At 40.9% G+C, this 19818-nt stretch overlaps 1 protein-coding gene across 1 annotated transcript in view; it reads left to right on the plus strand.

Moving 5' to 3' along the window:
• TMTC2 (transmembrane O-mannosyltransferase targeting cadherins 2) overlaps nucleotides 1-19818 on the plus strand; it is a 429922-nt gene that overhangs the window by 152013 nt on the left and 258091 nt on the right. The window contains exon 2 of the mRNA XM_052641014.1: nucleotides 16691-17261. Coding sequence (XP_052496974.1) covers nucleotides 16691-17261 — 571 coding nt within the window. The remainder of the gene's footprint in view (nucleotides 1-16690; nucleotides 17262-19818) is intronic.

A 19818-nucleotide genomic window follows, 5' to 3' on the forward strand; every position in this document is an offset into this window, starting at 1 on the left:
AGGCCGCTTCCCAGAATATCCTAATTAGACTGCTCTATGACATCAGTCCTGTGACTTTTTCTCCTTTCTGTTACCCTTTTTGGTTCCTTCACTTAACCTTACTGTCATCCATTATCCCAGATGAGTTAGACCTCTGGGAACATCATTCTTACTCTCTTAAGTTAGGCTAATGGGATTAATTAATGATGAATGCAGGCACAATTTCAAGTGGGTGTGGTGAGGGAGAGAGGAACAAAAGGATCTGAAGAATATGCTAAGAGAAAAGATAAACAATGCCAGGAACTAAATGCTAGATGGAATTCGATGTTGTAGAGTGGTATAGTGCAGGCTCCAGGAAGGCAAGGGAGGTGATTCACTGTGAGAACAGCCATTTGCTAAGCAACTACTGTGTGTCAGGAGTTAACCTTATTTCATTATTATCTTACTTTATCTTCCCCCAGGAACAGCAGTTTATAGATGAGAATACTGACTCATCCAGTTAGTATATTCAAGAGGTAACATTTGAATTGAGATTTGGCTAACTCTAGAGTGTGTACTCTGTATATATATATATGTGTGTGTGTGTTTTACACTTAACATGGCTTTTAGGAGTTGCTTCAGATAAAAGATGTAGATTATTTTCTTATAGATTGGAGTGAAAAATTGGATCTGTTATGCTTAGATTCCTCTGATTAAATACTATCTCCCATTTCTTACAGAAAGGTTCTGCTTGTTTGTTTCATTACTTGTGAATTTATTTAATTAGCCTGGATAGTTATGTGTTAAAAATTTTTTTCTTTTATTGGCAATGGACAGGGTGACAGAAACTATGTTTAATGAAGGCAGTGATGGTTGCTGCTACTGCTAAGTCGCTTCAGTCGTGTCCGACTCTGTGCAACCCCACAGACGGCAGCCCACCAGGCTCCCCCACCCCTGGGATTCTCTAGGCAAGAACACTGGAGTGGGTTGCCATTTCCGTCTCCAGTGCATGAAAGTGAAAAGTCAAAGTGAAGTCACTCAGTTGTGTCTGATTCAGCGACCCCATGGTCTGCAGCCCACCAGGCTCTTCCGTCCATGGGATTTTCCAGGCAAGAGTACTGGCGTGGGGTGCCATTGCCTTTCTCCAGCAGTGATGGTTAATACAGAGCAAAAATGATCTTGTGGTCTGTATTGAGATTTCTAGTTTTGTGGAGGATCTAGTAGTCTTAGATACAGAGGGTAAAACAGACCCTTCTTATATCCAGCTCTTCCAAGTCTGAGGATTCAGGGGCCAGAAAAAAGGTAAAATATACCATCCTGAAGAGTCTTAAAGGGGCATGTTGGTGCTTCACAATTTGTCCTGTTTATAACATGAGATCTGAGAAAGATGATAGTTTTCATTGTTCAGCATAAGTATTTTAAATGCCTACCATGTGATTTATTTAAAGGGCCACAGAGTAAAAAGTGTCAGGGCTTCCTGAAGTTTGATTTATTTCCTGATAATTAAAGCTTGGTCAGGGAATGACATCTAATATATATTAGAAATTACTCTGTTTGGGAATGCTGATATATTTGAATGGTAGAGTTAATATCTTTCTTTCCTCGTTCTGGGATGAAATATCTCTTGCCTTCCATGTCAAATTAGAGACTTGCTGGTGGTTTGTGGACCAAATGTTTGGGTACTTTGTGTAGGCTCATCTGTGTTAGTTTTAAATTAGAGCGTTTTCCCCTTGCCTATCTGTTTTTCATCAGAGCTCATCTATTCTTGTGTCCAAAAAGACTCTCTACTTCAGCTGTGAGGCTGGTTTGATTGTAGGGATGTCTGTGTCTCCTGTCATCACAGGCAGTCCTGGTGAAACGTCCCATGTTGTGTGTGTGTTGCTACAATATGTTTAAAGTCTGATCTTTCTCAGATGTATATGTGTGTGTATAACTATTTTATGGCTGAAAAGGGATGCAGACAGCACAATTTCTGCCAGAATATGTTTTCTATTATAGTTTGTAATATGAAATTATAGGTTAGTTTTTGGTTTTTATAAAGCTGCCTTTTTCACCCGTCACTGGGAGACAAGTAACACCTTCCTTTGACTCACGTTTTCCAAGACTCCTTAGTGTTAAAAGAAGACTTTCTTTCCAGAATGTAGAAATTAAAAGAATATGGCACAAGAGCATTTTGTAGCCTTATTGAGTCTTGAGGGCAGATATATGGATTCCAGACAAAATGCAATAATAGGCTAGGATTTTACTTTCAAATCATCTTACAAACACTTCTTGTGGGAGATTTATTGTCCATGTGGAGGAACAGAGCTGCTTTGAAGGTTAAATGGAGTAGTTTAGGGAACAGTGTTCAAGGTCTTTCTCTGCCTCTTATTAAGTATATGTTCTTTAATTAACTTAACCCATCCAGCTTAGTTTTCTATTTTAAAGCAGTATTGTGAGAATAAAAGGAGATAATGTGTGTGCGTGCTTTGTAAGCTTTGTGATCTCAGTGTAAATATGAAGTAACACTTGTTTTATTATGTGTGTTTAGTTAGAGTTAATGCTTCATTGGCATGAACAGAACATTTCCCCCTCTCTGATAAAGCATGTAGACAAATCCTGGCAGAACTAAGAATAAGATACCTCTGAACGTCCTATTTAAGCTTACAAAGCAGTTCAACCCCTGTCATCAAAAACAGAGCACCAGACATAGTATTGGGCAGATACAGCTTTTGTGTGAAATCTAGTTGCTCGGAAACTCTGAAGGATAAAGAGGAGAGTGTATGTAATTATGTATGATCGTCTCTATGGTATAGTAGGGTGTATGTGGACAGCAATACCAAAATCCCACAGAATAGGTTGCTTAAACAACAGAAATGTATTTTCTCACAGTTCTGGAGGGTTGAAGCCAGAGAACAAGGTGTAGAAGGTTTGGTTTCCCCTGAGGCCTCTTCTTGGCTTGCAGATGTCCACCTTCTTGTTGATCTGCACGTTTATTTATTTATTTCTTTCTGTGCCCATATGCCTCTCCTGTTTCTCTGTGTGTCCAAATTTTGTTGATGACACCAGTTATTAGATTGCATTAGGGCCCAGCCTAATGGCCTCATTTTAACTTCGTTACCTCTTTAAAGCCTGATTTCCAAGTGTAGTCACATTCTGAGGCACTTAAAGATTCAACATATGGATTTTAGGAGCCCACAGTTGAGCCCATAATATCGGGTCGGCAGCAGACAAGGAAACGAGGTTTGGATTCCAGTGTGAGTGGCTCTGATCTTTACCAGTGCACTTGTCTCTGGCAAGACTGCTAACTTGGCATGTCCACATCTGCTTACTCATGGGGGTGGTGACAAGGATTCAAGATAGCCATGAACATGAGCACATTTTGTAAAATGTAAAGTCATGATATAAATGCAAGGTAGTATTATAACAAAAGTACCTGTGAGGGATACATTGGCAGCATGTGGAAAATTTTAAGTAGAAGAGACAAAAGATCATTGCAAACATTTGGCTAAAAGAAGCTACTTGGCTCATCTCTTTGGCTGAAGGAGGTGCATGGATAAAGAACGGTGATTTGGTTAAGACTTAATTCAGAGAAGACAGGAGTTAGGCTTACAGATAAGCCAGACATCTGGATGATGTAGTGTGAATATCGTCCCATCTCCCAGTGCCTGTTTTCTTAAAGCCTGTTAGTTTCTTGGTTGGAAAAAGATTTCCCCTGCTTTCCAGGATCTGGCAGCAAGAGCTCTCAGTGGGTTCTCAAGCAGTGGTCTTAGCCGGAAGGCAGTTTTCCTGTTTACTTTAAGTGACGATTTTACGATCCCTTCTCAAGGATATGATTTTTTTTTTTTTTTTTTTTTAGGTAATACTTGACTAGTTGGAAAAACTTCCATGTACTTTAGCATATCTATTCTGAAATGTGTACAGCATGTTTATGTACATAGGCAAATGTTTTAACTGGAAAGGTGTATTCTAAGATTGCCATGCTTACCTATTTAGAATGCATCTGGATAATCAAATTCTTAAGCACAAAGGTACATCATCATCTTTTATTCTATAAAAGCACACAGAAGAAGACTACACACAAAATAGGTGTTCGTGGAATCGCATGGTTATGCTTGTGTTCTTTCTTGGATTCTAGTGTCTGATAGAGTCCTGTTTCTTTTGAAAGCTTCGAATTATATTAAAATATATAATCTCATATTCATTTCTGCTCTTCGAAAAGACAAACATTTGTAACTTTTTGTTTGTTTTTTTGGCTGCATGACACACAGGATCTTAGTTCTCTGACCAGGGCTCAAACCTGAACCCACTGCAGTGAAAGTCCAGAATTTTAATCATGGGACCACCAGGGAAGTCCTGTAATATTTTAAAGTGGAAAAATTATAAGGAACCAGTCACACTTTAATGCACAGACCCAATTGTAAGGGAAACATAATATAAAATTTAAGAAAATCAAAATTGAATTACCTTTTAATAGAACTATGAATTTATGAAAACCTGTGAAACTGAAATTCATAAAATATACAAAGTAGTATACTGAAGTGGTTCTTAAACTTGGAGTTAACTTTTGAAAGTGAAAAAGCTTCATGGAACCTCCTCTTGTTATTGTTGTGTGTGTTTGCTTAGTCATGTCTGACTTTGCAACCCCATAGACTGTAGCCCACCTGGCTCCTCTGTCCATGGAATTTTCTAGGCAAGAATACTGGAGTGGTTTGCCATTTCCTTCTCCAGGGGATCAATCCCAAGTCTCTTCATATCAGGGAAGCCCAAAACCTCATCTAGATGTTGCTTATTTAAAGTCTGGAAAATTAGGAATAAAGATATTTTCATTATGCTTTTGAGACTGATTGAACTTAGTGCCAATGCGAAGGAGGTGAGTTGTAAGTATAATATTTTATGTTATGGTGGCATCATATAGATATAGTGAAGAAGTAAATGTGTGGAAAGTATTTTTTATCATGCAATTTGCAAGGCAATGAAAAACTTTTAAGTTGTTAAGAAGCTAATATTATGGTAGAGGACTGTTTTAATCAGTGAAATTAAGTGCTTGGAGTATGGTTTTCATGATGATCCCATGCTATTAGATTTTGCTTTAATCTTGCAAAATGCTTTTCATGTTAATACTTGAATAAACATTTTTAGGTAACAGAAGTTTTAATTTTATAATTTAAAAAAAAGTTATTTTACTTACGTTTTTATTGGGTGCACCACATGGCATGCCATCATCTGCAGGTTGTTAGTTCCCCGTGACCCACTGCAGTGGAAGTGCGGAGTGCTAGCCTCTGGGCTGCCAGAGAGGTCCCAGAAGTTTTCATTTTAAATCAGCAGCTTTCTTTTACATGGATTATTGAGTTTTTTCTTGACCATTTCCTGTAGAAACTCTGAACATGGAAGCATTGATTTATTTGTGGAACTAAAGACACTTACTTAGTCAAGGTTCATCCTTTTCATTTTCTCCCACCAAGACAAGAGGGTGTCTGGGAAAACTCTAGTCTGGGAAGCTTTAGAGAGTGAATCTGAATCTGCGACAGCTCTGGGGCTCAGTTTAGCTGCTTCTGGGGCCATGTTTAATCAGATCCTTACTTTCTTTGTTTTGGGGGTGGGGGACTGGAGAGGGTTGCTGTTTACATATAGCTCATAAAACTCCTTTATTGCTTATAGGAAAAACTCCTAAAGGGATGGAAGAGGGGACCACTAAGAATATTCTTTAGTTACAAGGCTGAGCGTTCTCAGACTTAACCATCTTGCAAAGCTAGCAGTTACTTGGGGACCGTGTCCCTTAGATGTTTGACAACAGGCACTTTTTTATGCCTGTGGCCTCTTTTCATCCAACATCAAGACAGCTCAATTTACATTTTTTTAAAAAGTCTAGTTTCTTAGGAGTTTCTTCAATCTCTGCCATTGAAGGGTTTACAATCTAGTAGGAGGAGATGGAATGTGTTATGTTGTTAATGATAAATTCATCTAAAGCATCAGTTCAGTTCAGTTCAGTTCAGTCGCTTAGTTGTGTCTGACTCTTTGCGACCCCATGAATCACAGCACACCTGGCCTACCCGTCTATCACCAACTCCTGGAGTTTACTCAAACTCATGTCCATTGAGTTGGTGATGCTATCCAGCCATCTCATCCTCTGTCGTCCCCTTTTCCTCCTGCCCCGAATCCCTCCCAGCATCAGTCTTTTCCAGTGAGTCAGCTCTTCGCATGAGGTGGCCAAAGTATTAGAGTTTCAGCTTCAGCGTCAGTCCTTCCAATGAACATCCAGGCCTGATCTCCTTTAGAATGGATTGGTTGGATCTCCTTGCAGTCCAAGGGACTTTCAAGAGTCTTCTCCAACACCACAGTTCAAAAGCATCAGTTCTTCGGCGCTCAGCTTTCTTCACAGTCCAACTCTCACATCCATACATGACCAGTGGAAAAACCATAGCCTTGACTAGACGGACCTTTGTTGGCAAAGTAATGTCTTTGCTTTTGAATATGCTATCTAGTTTGGTCATAACTTTCCTTTGAAGGAGTAAGCGTCTTTTAATTTCATGGCTGCAGTCACCATCTGCAGTGATTTTGGAGCCCAAAAACATAAAGTCTGACACTATTTCCACTGTTTCCCCATCTATTTCCCATGAAGTGATGGGACCAGATGCCATGATCTTCGTTTTCTGAATGTTGAGCTTTAAGCCAACTTTTTCACTCTCCTCTTTCACTTTCATCAAGAGGCGTTTTAGTTCCTCTTCACTTTCTGCCATAAGGGTGGTGTAATTTGCATATCTGAGGTGATTGATGTTTCTCCTGGAAATCATGATTCCAGCTTGTGCTTCTTCCAGCCCCACATTTCTCATGATATAGTCTGCTTATAAGTTAAATAAGCAGGGTGACAATATACAGCCTTGACAGACTCCTTTTCCTATTTGGAACCAGTCTGTTGTTCCATGTCCAGTTCTAACTGTTGCTTCCTGACCTGCATATAGGTTTCTCAAGAGGCAGGTTAAGTGGTCTGGTATTTCCATCTCTTTCAAAATTTTCCACAGTTTCTTGTGATCCACACAGTCAAAGGCTTTGGCATAGTCAATAAAGCAGAAATAGATGTTTTTCTAGAGCTCTCTTTCTTTTTCCATTATCCAGCAGATGGTGGCAATTTGATCTCTGGTTCCTCTGCCTTTTCTTTTTTTTATTTAAATTTTATTTTTTTACCTTACAATACTGTATTGGTTTTGCCATACGTTGACATGAATCCACCACAGGTGTACATGAGTTCGCAACCTTAAACCCCCCTCCCACCACCCTCCCCATATCATTTCTCTGGGTCATCCCAGTGCACCAGCCCCAAGCATCCTGTATCCTGTATTGAACCTAGACTAGCGATTCATTTCTTACATGATAATATACATGTTTCAATGCCATTCTCCCAAATTGTCCCACCCTCTCCCTCTCCCACAGAGCCCAAAAGTCTGTTCTTTACATCTGTGTCTCTTTTGCTGTCTCGCATACAGGGTTATCATTACCCTCTTTCTAAATTCCATATATATGTGTTAGTATACTGTATTGGTGTTTTTCTTTCTGGCTTACTTCACTCTGTATAATAGACTCCAGTTTCATCCACCTCATTAGAACTGATTCAAATGTATTCTTTTTAATGGCTGAGTAATACTCCATTGTGTATATGTACCACAGCTTTCTTATCCATTCATCTGCTGATGGACATCTAGGTTGCTTCCATGTCCTGGCTATTATAAACAGTGCTGCGATGAACATTGGGGTACATTGTCTCTTTCAATTCTGGTTTCCTCAGTGTGTATGCCCAGCAGTGGGATGGCTGGGTCATAAGGCCCTCTGCCTTTTCTAAAACCAGCTTGAACATCTGGAAGTTCACGGTTCATGTACTGCTGAAGCCTGGTGTGGAGAATTTTGAGCATTACTTTACTAGCATGTGAGATGAGTGCCATTGTGTGGTAGTTTGAGCATTCTTTGGCATTGCCTTTCTTTGGGATTGGAATGAAAACTGACCTTTTCCAGTCCTCTGGCCACTGCTAAGTTTTCCAAATTTGCTGGCATATTGAGTGCAGCACTTTCACAGCATCATGTTTCAAGATCTGAAATATCTCAACTGGAATTCCATCACCTCCACTAGCTTTGTTTGTAGTGATGCTTTCTAAGGCCCACTTGACTTAACATTCTAGGATGTCTGGCTCTAGGTGAATGATCACACCATTGTGATTATATTGGTCATGAAGATTTTTTTTTTTTTTTTTTTGCAGTTCTTCTGTGTATTCTTGCTACCTCTTCTTAATATCTTCTGCTTCTGTTAGGTCCATACCATTTCTGCCCTAGTGCCTTCCATTTCTGCAGGACCTGAGAGAAAACTAGTATGTCCCAGAACCAGAACAGGTCTCTGCACCATCCTTTATTTGCTCTACCTGTAGACCTTCCTCCAGAAATTTGAAATGCATTTCTTCTCCCCAGACTAAGACCAACCCTCAGATGTTATAGTGTATATTTCACTTCCCTAGCCTGGTAGCTAAGTATTTGCTATTAACTTGAGCTTTCTAAATATAATGACTTATCCCTAAAGAAGGACTCTAATGAAAGTTAAGTGGCAAATGTGTGCCAAAGACTTTTGGGTAAGCTGATTACCCTGATGGTTTTTCTCAGTTAATTATTACTGAGTGAATGAACTGCTTTTAGATGAAAGTGATAATTCTCTCTATACTTAAAACAATGTAGTTTTTTTCTAAAAGATGAATGCAGTTCATCAATACCAATCGTTTCTAGTTAGAATTCAGTTCAACAATACATATTGAATGCCTCCTATGTGCAGGGCTCCGAAAGATAAATAAGAAGCTGTTCTGTTTCTTAGGTATTAACAGTGCATTGGGGAAGTAATGCAAGTTCTAACAAGACAATAGCTGAGTTGGACCTGATGACCATGGGTGAGCTTGATGTCTAGCAACATTGCTCTCCATATCATGATGGAAAGTAGTAACACAGAGTAAATGCCAGTGCTCCCTGCCGCTCTATTCTTCAAACTATACTCCAGCCCAACCAACCTATTGCTTTTTTTTTTTTTTTCCAGAACCCAAGCTCACCACCTTCTCTCCTGCCTCATGGTCTTTGAAAATATTGCCCATTAGTCTGGTAATCTCCCAATTCAACTCCTTTTAACTCCTTCCATTTATGTAGACATACTTTCCCCCCAGCAATCTCTTGATCCGCTAAGACTTTCAGGAGTCTCTTCTATTCTCCCACAGCAATCACGATTTCGTGCTAGAGGAGTATTTATCGTGCTGCAGTGAGATTGCTTGTACACATCTTTGCCTCTTCTCCTAGACTGTTTCTTGAAGTCAGTGCATCTATTTTGCTCACCATTCTATCTGCAGTGCCCTTTATAGTGTTTGCTGCTGCTGCTAAGTTGCTTCAGTCGTGTCCGACTCTATGCGACCCCATAGATGGCAGCCCACCAGGCTCCCCCGTCCCTGGGATTCTCCAGGCAAGAACACTAGAGTGGGTTGCCATTTCCTTCTCCAATGCATGAAAGTGAAAACGGAAAGTGAAGTTGCTCAGTCGTGTCCGACCCTCAGTGACCCCATGGACTGCAGCCCACCAGGCTCCTCCGTCCATGGGATTTTCCAGGCAAGAGTACTGGAGTGGGAGTGCCATTGCCTTAGCTCAACATGAAATGAATGAAGAAACGAGTGGATGAATAATTTTCTTCAGACAGAATCAATCCGTTTTGTTGAGCTGTGATTTTCAATAGGGTAGAGGAGGGGAACTATTAAAATCACCTGTGTCCTGACTTCAGCATGTGTTTCCTTCTCTTCTGAAATGCCTTTCACATATCATTCCATTTAAGATCCCTGATGACGGTAGTAGGAAGTCAGTGTTCTTAATGGGAATGTGGCAGTGTGCAAAGTCAAATCTAGTAGATTTGCAACAATAACTAGTAAATACTTTGGGGGAGACTGTGGCATCACCAACGAGCATTGGTGATGGAAGCACATTTGGACAGATATAAACTGGTTGAATGGACTGCCCAGCTGGTTCAAGTGGAAGAGGATCTGCCTGCCAATGTAGGAGCCACAGGAGACACAATCCCAGGGCCTGGAAGATTCCCTGGGGGAGGAAATGGCAAACCATGCCAGTATTCTTGCCGGGATAATCCCATGGACAGAAGAGCCAAGTGGGCCCCAGTTCATGGGGTGACAAAGAGTCGGACACAACTGAGTCCTCGCATACATACAGACTCTGGTTGAAGAACAGCAGTTCAGGCAGAAAAGGGAAAAAAATGGTCTGAGCAAAGGCCTGAGAGCTGGGAAATTCAAGTTGACATTAGGATGCATGTGGAAAAGTAATGGGAGATTGGCCTAGAAGTCATAATGGGATTGGCTGTGAACTCTGGGCTTAGAGGGGTGTTTATTATGGTAAGAAATAGGGCGTGATGGAGGGAGTCTTGTGAAGCAGAGTGATGGTGTTAGGGTTATACTTCAGGAGTTAAATTTCAGGAAGTTTCTCTATCCACAGCATGCATAATAGATCAAAAGGGAAATGAAAGCAGGCAGGGATGACTATTTAGTTCAGTTTAACAAATATTTGTTATGTGCCTAATATATATTTCACATTGGAGAAAATATTTTCTTTCCATAAGGGGACTTAGAGCCTAAAGAAGGAAACAAAATAATCAACGGTCACTTTTAGTAAATCTCCTAAGCAGGAGAAGTCAGAAATGAAGGAAACCTGAATGAGGGGAAGAGAAAGAGAAGTTAGAGGAGATTGAAGGGAAATTTGCATGTTGAATTTTTCTCTGAGGTCCTGACCAGTGTCAAATTATCCTTAACCAAATTGAAAGTAGATGTAGGAGCAAAGAGAGAAGACAGGTTCCAGCTGCACTAGGAATTAACTGCCTCTCTGTCTCCTTGATCTGGGTTCCCTTTTGTTTGTGCTGGCCTCATCCTTAGGCTCTGTCTTCAGGGCCTTTAGCACCCCTCGGGCTGATCTCATTCCCCTAAGATGTCCTTTCCCAGGAGATTATTGGTGCTGCTTTGACTGCGATTGACCTGGCTGGCTGCTAAGTCAGGTCTTGTGGCTGGAAATGAGGATGAGGGATATAGTACACTGACTTGCCAAATCATAAGATAGCTTTCCTCAGGAGCTGAGGACAACAGCTTCACTGTTCACATGAATGGAGAGTGGATTTGGCCTGCTCTCAAAAGGAAAAACAGGACACTGTTAACTAGAAGAAGATGTTTGGAAAAACCAGTCCATGACACCAGGCAAAGTAGATTTCAAACAATTTAACATTGCCCCATTTGAACTTCAGCGCAACAATTTGTGAGAAGTTCATCCACCAACTTAGTAAAGAAGCTGTGCTCTAGAGAGGATAACTGTCCATTTGGTGTCAATTTCATCATTCAGGTACAGCTATCACCTGGGCCAGTAGACGTGTAGACTCATGAGCACCACCCAGGCTGAAGCTGTTGATGAGAAAGTGTCCCCTGGTTGCAGGCATTGGAGATGATGACCACCAAGGTGAAAAGTATAGAGTGAGCAAAGGTCAGGAGACAGAACTGGGAAGAAATGTCCGCAATTGTGAGAAAAGTCTGAAGGAGATGGTAGCCAAGGAGTGTTGGAAAGAGGAAGTCAAAGAAGATAGAAGTTTGCTTGTATGCAATTACGTTACTTTTTTATTATCAAGTCTATTAAAAGACTATTATGTGGGGAAAAAAAAGAGAAGAATAGGAAAAGACTAAAATGTTGTAAATGTTTATTATTTTGTTCTGAGAGTGTCATTAAATCTTAAAGGATTTTTAAGTGAAACAGTCATGACCACAATGCATAGATGTTGACAGCTGTAAACATGAAGAAAGAGCGCTGTGTCTTCATAGATGGCTGGAGCAATAATTGTTTTGTATTAATGGTGATCAGTTCAGTTCAGTTCAGTTCAGTGGCTCAGTCGTGTCCGACTCTTTGTGACTCCATGAATCGCAGCACGCCAGGCCTCCCTGTCCATCACCAGCTCCCGGAGTTCACTCAAACTCACGTCCATCAAGTCTGTGATGCCATCCAGCCATCTCATCCTCTGTCGTCCCCTTCTCCTCCTGCCCCCAATCCCTCCCAGCATCAGAGTCTTTTCCAATGAGTCAACTCTTCGCATGAGGTGGCCAAAGTACTGGAGTTTCAGCTTTAGCATCATTCCTTCCAAAGAACACCCAGGGCTGATCTCCTTCAGAATGGACTGGTTGGATCTTCTTGCAGTCCAAGGGACTCTCAAGAGTCTTCTTCAACACCACAGTTCAAAAGCATCTATTCTTTCGTGCTCAGCTTTCTTCACAGTCCGACTCTCACATCCATACATGACCACTGGAAAACCATAGTTAATGGTGATAATAATACTAATAATGATAGCAGTGTGTTACATATATTACATGTAACACTGTGTGTTTTGCTTACTAACTCATTAACTCCTCAAAATGGTCCTATAAAGCAAGTACAGTTGTTATCCTTATTTTGCAGATAAGAAAACTGAGGTACAGAGAGGTGCAGTAATTCGTCCAGTTGGTTCCAGAATCACCTTTTGTAACTACTGCATCTCACTGCCTTTCCTGGAGATAGGTGTGCTTGGGTAGCACAGAAGCAGGGCAGATTAACAAAGGATATATGCTCTTTCTTTTTTATCCTGCAGAACAAATTTCAGTCCATCACCTAAAAAAATTTATTTATTTTTTTTGCTTTTTTTAAGTTTGGCTTTTACTAGTTTTTAGTAGAACAGTTGAAAGCACTTGGGGGAGAGTGTGCCATTTGATGTTTGGAAAATGTAAGCATCATTCCTGCTCTGAAGGACTAATGGTCATCATTTATGTGGGTGCTTGTGACTGAAAAGGTCAATGGACAGGAAAAAAATAGCAGAGAAACACACACAAGGACAGTTGGGATGGTGGTGTCACATCATTCATCAACTTTATAACAGTGTTGGCCTTTGTCAACATTTTTTAAAGGAAAAATCATAAGGCAGCAAAAAACAAAGAGCCACAAATGAACAAAACTGAAAATAGGTTAAACCCCTCTTGAAGACTTGAGAGAATAGATCTTTTTGTTTCGAAAGACAGTCTCCTAGTCCTGTGTTCTCTGGAGAATTCTGCCTACATTTTTTTTTTTCCCACATCTGCTACTTCAACATTCTTCGTCTTTCCTGGAGTGAAAATTTCCTAATTCCTTAGTGTCTTTTGAATTGTCAATACCCACTCACAGAAGTAACTTCAGATTATAATAGCATGAAATTTTGTTTTGACTTAAGCCTTTCTTTTAGCTGAGAAATAGCAGAAGAGGTTTCCCTCTTTCAGTTTTGGACTCAGGTAAGAAAATTCAAACAGATGAGAACCTATTTTGTTTAGTGTTGAATGACTACCTTTGCTTCTCATTTTGCTGGCAGATTGTTTAGGTTCTATTAAATCCCTTTTGGTCCATTTCTTCCTTAATATGATGAAAGGGATGTATATTTCATCCCTTATCACTGACTTGCATGTGTGTGATGAGTTTTGTTCTAAAGCCCAGTATAATTTAGTCTTATTTCATGTTCTTATGCCATAACATCCATTGAGTAAATAAAAACCTACCTAATAAGATAACACCCATCAGATAATTTTATCAGACTTATGTCTCCACTAGTGGAGTATATTTTGAACATGGGTGAAATGTTCCTTTGCTCTTACATTTTTGTTTTATTGATGCTGTTTGCTCTTTCCTTTTTTATCCTACAGTGCAGAAAATTTAGGGCTGTACCTCAGTTTTTTCCTCACCGTGAAATTATGAGATTTGTTAGTTTTGTCTTTTGTTTGGAAATTCTTGTTTCATTGGAGTTAGTCTTATATCTTGATGGCTGCTGCGGATTACTAGATTTATTGCTTTGGACATAAGAAATCCTGGCGACTTTGAACCAATTTTTTTTAAGTTTTTTTTTTTTTTTTCTTTCACTTGAAAAGGAAAGCTTGTTGTGGAACTGAACTAATAGCATGTAGAAAACCTGGTTTAGGGAACATGGCTGCATCCTGTATGGGTCTGCCACTGAAAGGGTAAAGTATTGTCCTAAACAAAACGTGCTTCTCAGCTTTCCTTGCTAAATCAGCCGAGTCTTATCCCACAGTGTTCTGCTGTTGAGTTTTGTGCTGCCCCGACTTTGAATATGTGTTTCTGCATTGATATTAGAGAAATTCACATCAGTATTTAGTTAATGTTTAGTGGAGGCCAGTTGGCTTTTTATTCTCAATGGCTTGAAATCAGCTTTCTCTGACAACACTGTTTGGCAGTTTTTCATATTTCTTTAAAATTTTAATTATAACCCATCAAGTCTTAAGCAATTACTTCTGGGGTAGGCTCTTGATGAATGTCATAACAAGGTGTTTTAATTTAATGGATCCAGAATAACATCTGTTTCTAATATTTTAAAAGCCAATTTATATGGAAATTCATTTATACACAGTCAGTACACAGAGCCTTGTAAAAATCAAATCAAATTGGAAAATCAAACCACCGTGATATAGTAGGTCTTCTGTTAACAAAGGATTTCACTGATGAGTAGATTCAGCTGCCACTTGCTAATACCCTAAATAAAGAAGGAAGAAAGTGAAGTCACTCAATCATGTCCCCATGGACTGTAGCCTACCAGGCTCCTCTGTCCATGGAATTTTCCAGGCAAGAGTACTGGAGTGGGCTGCCATTTTCTTCTCCAGGGGATCTTCTTGACCCAGGGATCGAACCTGGGTCTCCCGCATTGCAGGCAGACACTTTACCATCTGAGCCACAAGGGAAGTACAACACCCTAAATATTGCACCTTAAACAAGATAGCAATTTATTTCTCATACTCATGTAGTTTGTCCAGAGCTGGTATGGTCTACTATGACAGGGCCTGCGTTTCCTTCAGTCTTATGCTCTGTTGGGCATGATTTCTATTCCTAAGGACATCTTATGGGTCATGATGCTGCTGGAACTCCAGCTATTACATCTGTGCTCCAGCAGAAAGGAGGTAGAGGGGTAGAGGACGGAAGAATACTAAGCTTTTTCTTTTTAAGGATACTTTTTCCCAGAAGAAGTAATTCTCTCTCTGTGTTCCACTGGCCAAATATTAGTCAGTGGCAAATATTAGTCATGTGACCATATTTAACAGCCAAGGAAGACAGGATCTTTTCTTTTTTTCCAGAAGACTCAGCTAAAAACTAAAGATGTTGTAAGTGTGGGAAAAGGGGAGGATAGACATTGGAGAACTGTCTGTCACCTTGAGTACTTCTTAAAACATGATTTTAACAGATCTTCTGCCTTTTATTGAATATCTAGAAAAGTCAGCTAGTTCTCATAAGTAGATAATATATATAGAAGGACTAGAATAGTGTTTGGCAGAGTAGATAAAACAGGCATAGACGGACATCAGTGGTAATTGGTTCATTCTACTCCCCAGGTGCACCTGATTTCAGAAGTTGTTGGTCAAGCTGAATTTAATAAGGGACTTTCTGTAGATTAGAATACAGTCTTTGTAGAATAGTAATCGGAGAAGGCAATGGCACCCCACTCCAGTACTCTTGCCTGGAAAATCCCATGGACGGAGGACCCTGATAGGCTGCAGTCCATGGGGTCGCCAAGAGTTGGACACGACTGAGTGACTTCACTTTCACTTTTCACTTTCATGCATTGAGGAAGGAAATGGCAACCCACTCCAGTATTCTTGCCTGGAGGATCCCAGGGAGAGGGGAGCTTGGTGGGCTGCCATCTCTGGGGTCGCACAGAGTCGGACATGACTGAAGCGACTTAGTAGCAGCAGCAGCAGCAGAATAGTAATAGCAACAGCTAACTGGAACAAGATGTTCCTTGCACTAGGTTTCCAGAACATGCATGAATCTGCAAAGCAGTGTCCTTTGCTTTTCTGTGTAGAAGATAAATGAACAATTACAAGAGTTAGAAATGTGGAATCTTGGGCTCCTCCTTGACCTACTGAATTAGAACCTTTGCCTGCCTGTTAAGAAATCCCCAGGTGATCGTCATGTATGGGAATCATTTCCCTGGGCAGAGATTCTATCTAAAATTTATTTCTACTAACAGAGCTAGTCCTTCCTCTAAGTCTATCCCCTACATCAGTATTACCTGAGACTTTGCTTCTTAAAAAATGCCTATTCTTAGGCCTTATATTAGCCTAATGCCTGGGATCTGCATTTTTAGCCATCATGCCACAGAAGGGCAGTTGTTTGACAACTGGTTTATTAAGCTTTTACTAAAGACTCTGATGCTGGGAGGGATAGGGGGCAGGAGGAAAAGGGGACGACAGAGGATGAGATGGCTGGATGGCATCACCGACTCGATGGACGTGAGTCTGAGTGAAGTCCGGGTGTTGGTGATGGACAGGGAGGCCTGGCGTGCTGCGATTCATGGGGTCGCAAAGAGTCGGACACGACTGAGCGACTGAACTGAACTGAACTAAAGGGATGGAAACTGCATTCATTCTCCAAAGGTATTTGCATTCAAACAAAGAAGAAAAACTTGCGTAGAAGAAATACAACCCTAATTGTGGCACCTTTAGTGTGAAGGGGAGGCTCTGAATTCACTCTCGCTGTGAAGCCGCTCTAAGGCTTTTCTGCATTAATCACGTACACCTGGAAGCCCATCTAAAACCACGTGAAGAGACAGCTACGCGGGAAGGCGATGTTTCAGCAGTATATTTTAGCAGTGTGTTTTCTTTTTTTCCTTTCTGTCTTTTACATTTGATTTCTTTTCTTTGTTTTTTAGCCGTGCTATCAAGACGAACCAGGACCTTCTCCCAGAAACCCCCTGGACCCACATTTTCTACAATGACTTTTGGGGGACCCTGCTAACCCACAGCGGCAGCCACAAGTCCTACCGGCCCCTCTGCACTCTTTCTTTCCGCCTGAACCATGCCATTGGAGGGCTGAATCCCTGGAGCTACCATCTGGTCAACGTGCTGTTGCACGCCGCGGTCACTGGTCTCTTCACAAACTTCTCTAAGGTCCTCCTTGGGGACGGGTACTGGACCTTCATGGCTGGCTTGATGTTCGCCTCTCATCCCATCCACACGGAGGCAGTGGCAGGAATCGTGGGCCGGGCTGATGTGGGGGCCAGTTTCTTCTTCCTCCTCTCCTTGCTCTGCTACATGAAACACTGTTCTACAAGAGGCTCCTCGGCCAGGACCTGGGGCTGGTTCCTGGGGACGGGAATGTGCGCCGGATGCAGCATGTTATGGAAGGAGCAAGGAGTCACGGTCCTGGCAGTTTCCGCCGTTTATGATGTCTTTGTCTTTCACAGACTGAAAATGAAACAGATCTTACCCACCATCTACAAAGTAAGTGATTGTTGGGCATGAGCATTGGGTTACTGAGTTCTCTCCCTGCTTGATCCCTTTTCCCCATTTAAAACAAATTATTCCTTTTCAGAGAGAATTTAAAGTAAGTTACTTTTTGATCTTCGGGAGGTGGAAGTGTCCTCTCTGACCTTTCCCTACGAACCTGGGTGTCAGTCTCTGATTATTTTATTCCTCAGGTTTCTTAGTTTCATGATTTCCAAGAGGAAATCCCCAAGAGGGTAGAAGGACAGTTCTGCCTTGTAAAGAATATGCATCTTTATTTATCATTTACTCCTTTATTTCAGTCCAAGTCCTGTAATCCAATAAATTGCCTGTAATAGGTGTTTGAAAAAATAACACAGCTGATCAGTGAGCTGGATGCTCTACTCTGGAAAGAGGAAATCCTCTGCCATTTGTTAATATTACTTTTCCTAAGCTGACTTTGGAAAATAAACCTCTCTGCTGTGCTCTGGGAAGTCACATTCTTAAGTAATGAGTCATATTCACCTTTTCCTTGTTGTAGTGTATAAGAATAGAAGAGTCAAAACAGAAATTGGTTATTATAAGTTCTGCCCTGAGGCCAATTAAGACCTTTGCCTCAGGGCTTAATATGTGTTCTTCCGAATTCCCTCAATGGTTTCAAATGCAGTGTTGTTTGAAGGTCACGGAAGCACTTTTGGATCCCAAGTACTTGAAGAAAACTGAGCAGTTTCCTGCTGGTGTGTTAAGGGAATGCCTTGAGTGGACTAGTGCATCTTAGAGAAACTGCCTGCTTCCCATCTCCACATCTTCCCTCCCTCACAATAAGCTCATCCTTGCCTTGCCTTTAAGTAAAACACTGAACTTGGCCAGTGCCTGCAACCTCAGACATGATTCAGACCAGCTCCTTTATCCTTTTGGATACTCTTCAGCAAGAAGTATAATGGTTTAGGATACTGACCCTGAGAAAACTGTCAAGTGTTATAGTTTTTACTACTTTTTTCCTCTCAGTTCTTAATTCTACCTAAAATCGAATTGGGAAGGAACTGAAGAACAAAATGACGGGAAATAAAACATTTATTTTGAAATGACTTTTTTTTTTTTTTTTTTTAAACTTAGGCAGAGTAATTACTGAGGTGCTTCTGCTCCATGGGGAAACAATGTGTTTCCTTAGAACTCAAGTATCAAGTGCTTAATGAAGTTCTTTTGTGATTTCCATTAACTGCTGAAACTTGAGAACCCTCATTAGATTTGGCGCTTTGAAAACAACATGGGTTTGAAAGCCAAGCTCTTAATTTCAAATCAATTTTAAATATTCATTCAAAGAAATTTAGGGAGAACAATCTTTTTCTTTTTAAAACCACATCATCAACAATAGCAAGTTTTCTTGTACTGGAAAAACAAACAGAATAAGTCATGGTCCTTGTCTTTTGCAGGGTGAGAGCTATTTGGGGATGCAGATTGGGTGTTTTAAGACCTTGATAGCCTGTGAAGCACTGTGTTTTTTCTGCAGAATTTTCATCTTACCATTTCATAAATTAGGAAATTATTTTGATATGTCAGTTTAGGACTTGCTTTTAGGATTTTTGAAGTTCTCTTCTGAGAAATTTTTGGTTCTCTAAGCTTATTTTCCAGAGAAGGCAATGGCAACCCACTCTAGTACTCTTGCCTGGAAAATCCCATGGATGGAGGAGCCTGGTGGGCTGCAGTCCATGGGGTCGATAAGAGTTGGACACGACTGAGCGACTTCACTTTCCCTTTTCACTTTCATGCACTGGAGAAGGAAATGGCAACCCACTCCTGTGTTCTTGCCTGGAGAATCCCAGGGCCGGGGGAGCCTCCTGGGCTGCTGTCTATGGGGTCGCACAGAGTCAGACACGACTGAAGCGACTTAGCAGCAGCAGCAGCAGCAAGCTTATTTTCAAGGATAAAGTTGCTGACAGAGCCCCTTACTATAAAATTGTCTTATGTAATATTTGGGACATATTTATAATAGAAAATTATTTTTTGTTTATATGAAAGTACAGTACAACTGGGCATCCTGTGTTTTATTTGGCAGCCTTACTCATGCTGCTGCTTAAGAAAATGAGAACTGCCACTAACTAGTGCAAGGAAAGAAAACTTTTCTTTCCATCTAAGTTCTTTGGTTGCACTAATAATTAAATTGCCATAGGACGATTAACAGAATCTGCCTGCAGTGCAGGAGACCTGGGTTCGATCCCTGGGTCGGGAAGATCCCCTGGAGAAGGAAATGGCAAACGACTCGAGTATACTTACCTGGAAAATCCCATGGACAGAGGAGCCTGGTGGGCTGCAGTCCATGGGATCGCAAAGAGTCGGGCACAAAGATTCCCATCCTATGGGAAAGGACTTAATGCTTTGAATGTTCAGTGTCTTGAGAAGTTCTCAAATGGAAACTTACCCAGGCTGTCTGGTAACCACTGCTTGTGGGCAAGGAAGTTAGTCATGGCAGCAATACCCTTCATCTGAGAGTTGCTATCTCAGCTTGGCTTATTCATTTTTTCTGGGTTTGGCCTTGTGGGTTTAATGAGGGCATTTGGATAATAGATATTATAGA

This window comes from Budorcas taxicolor, chromosome 5 (assembly GCF_023091745.1).
Source record: "Budorcas taxicolor isolate Tak-1 chromosome 5, Takin1.1, whole genome shotgun sequence".
NCBI lineage: Eukaryota > Metazoa > Chordata > Mammalia > Artiodactyla > Bovidae > Budorcas > Budorcas taxicolor.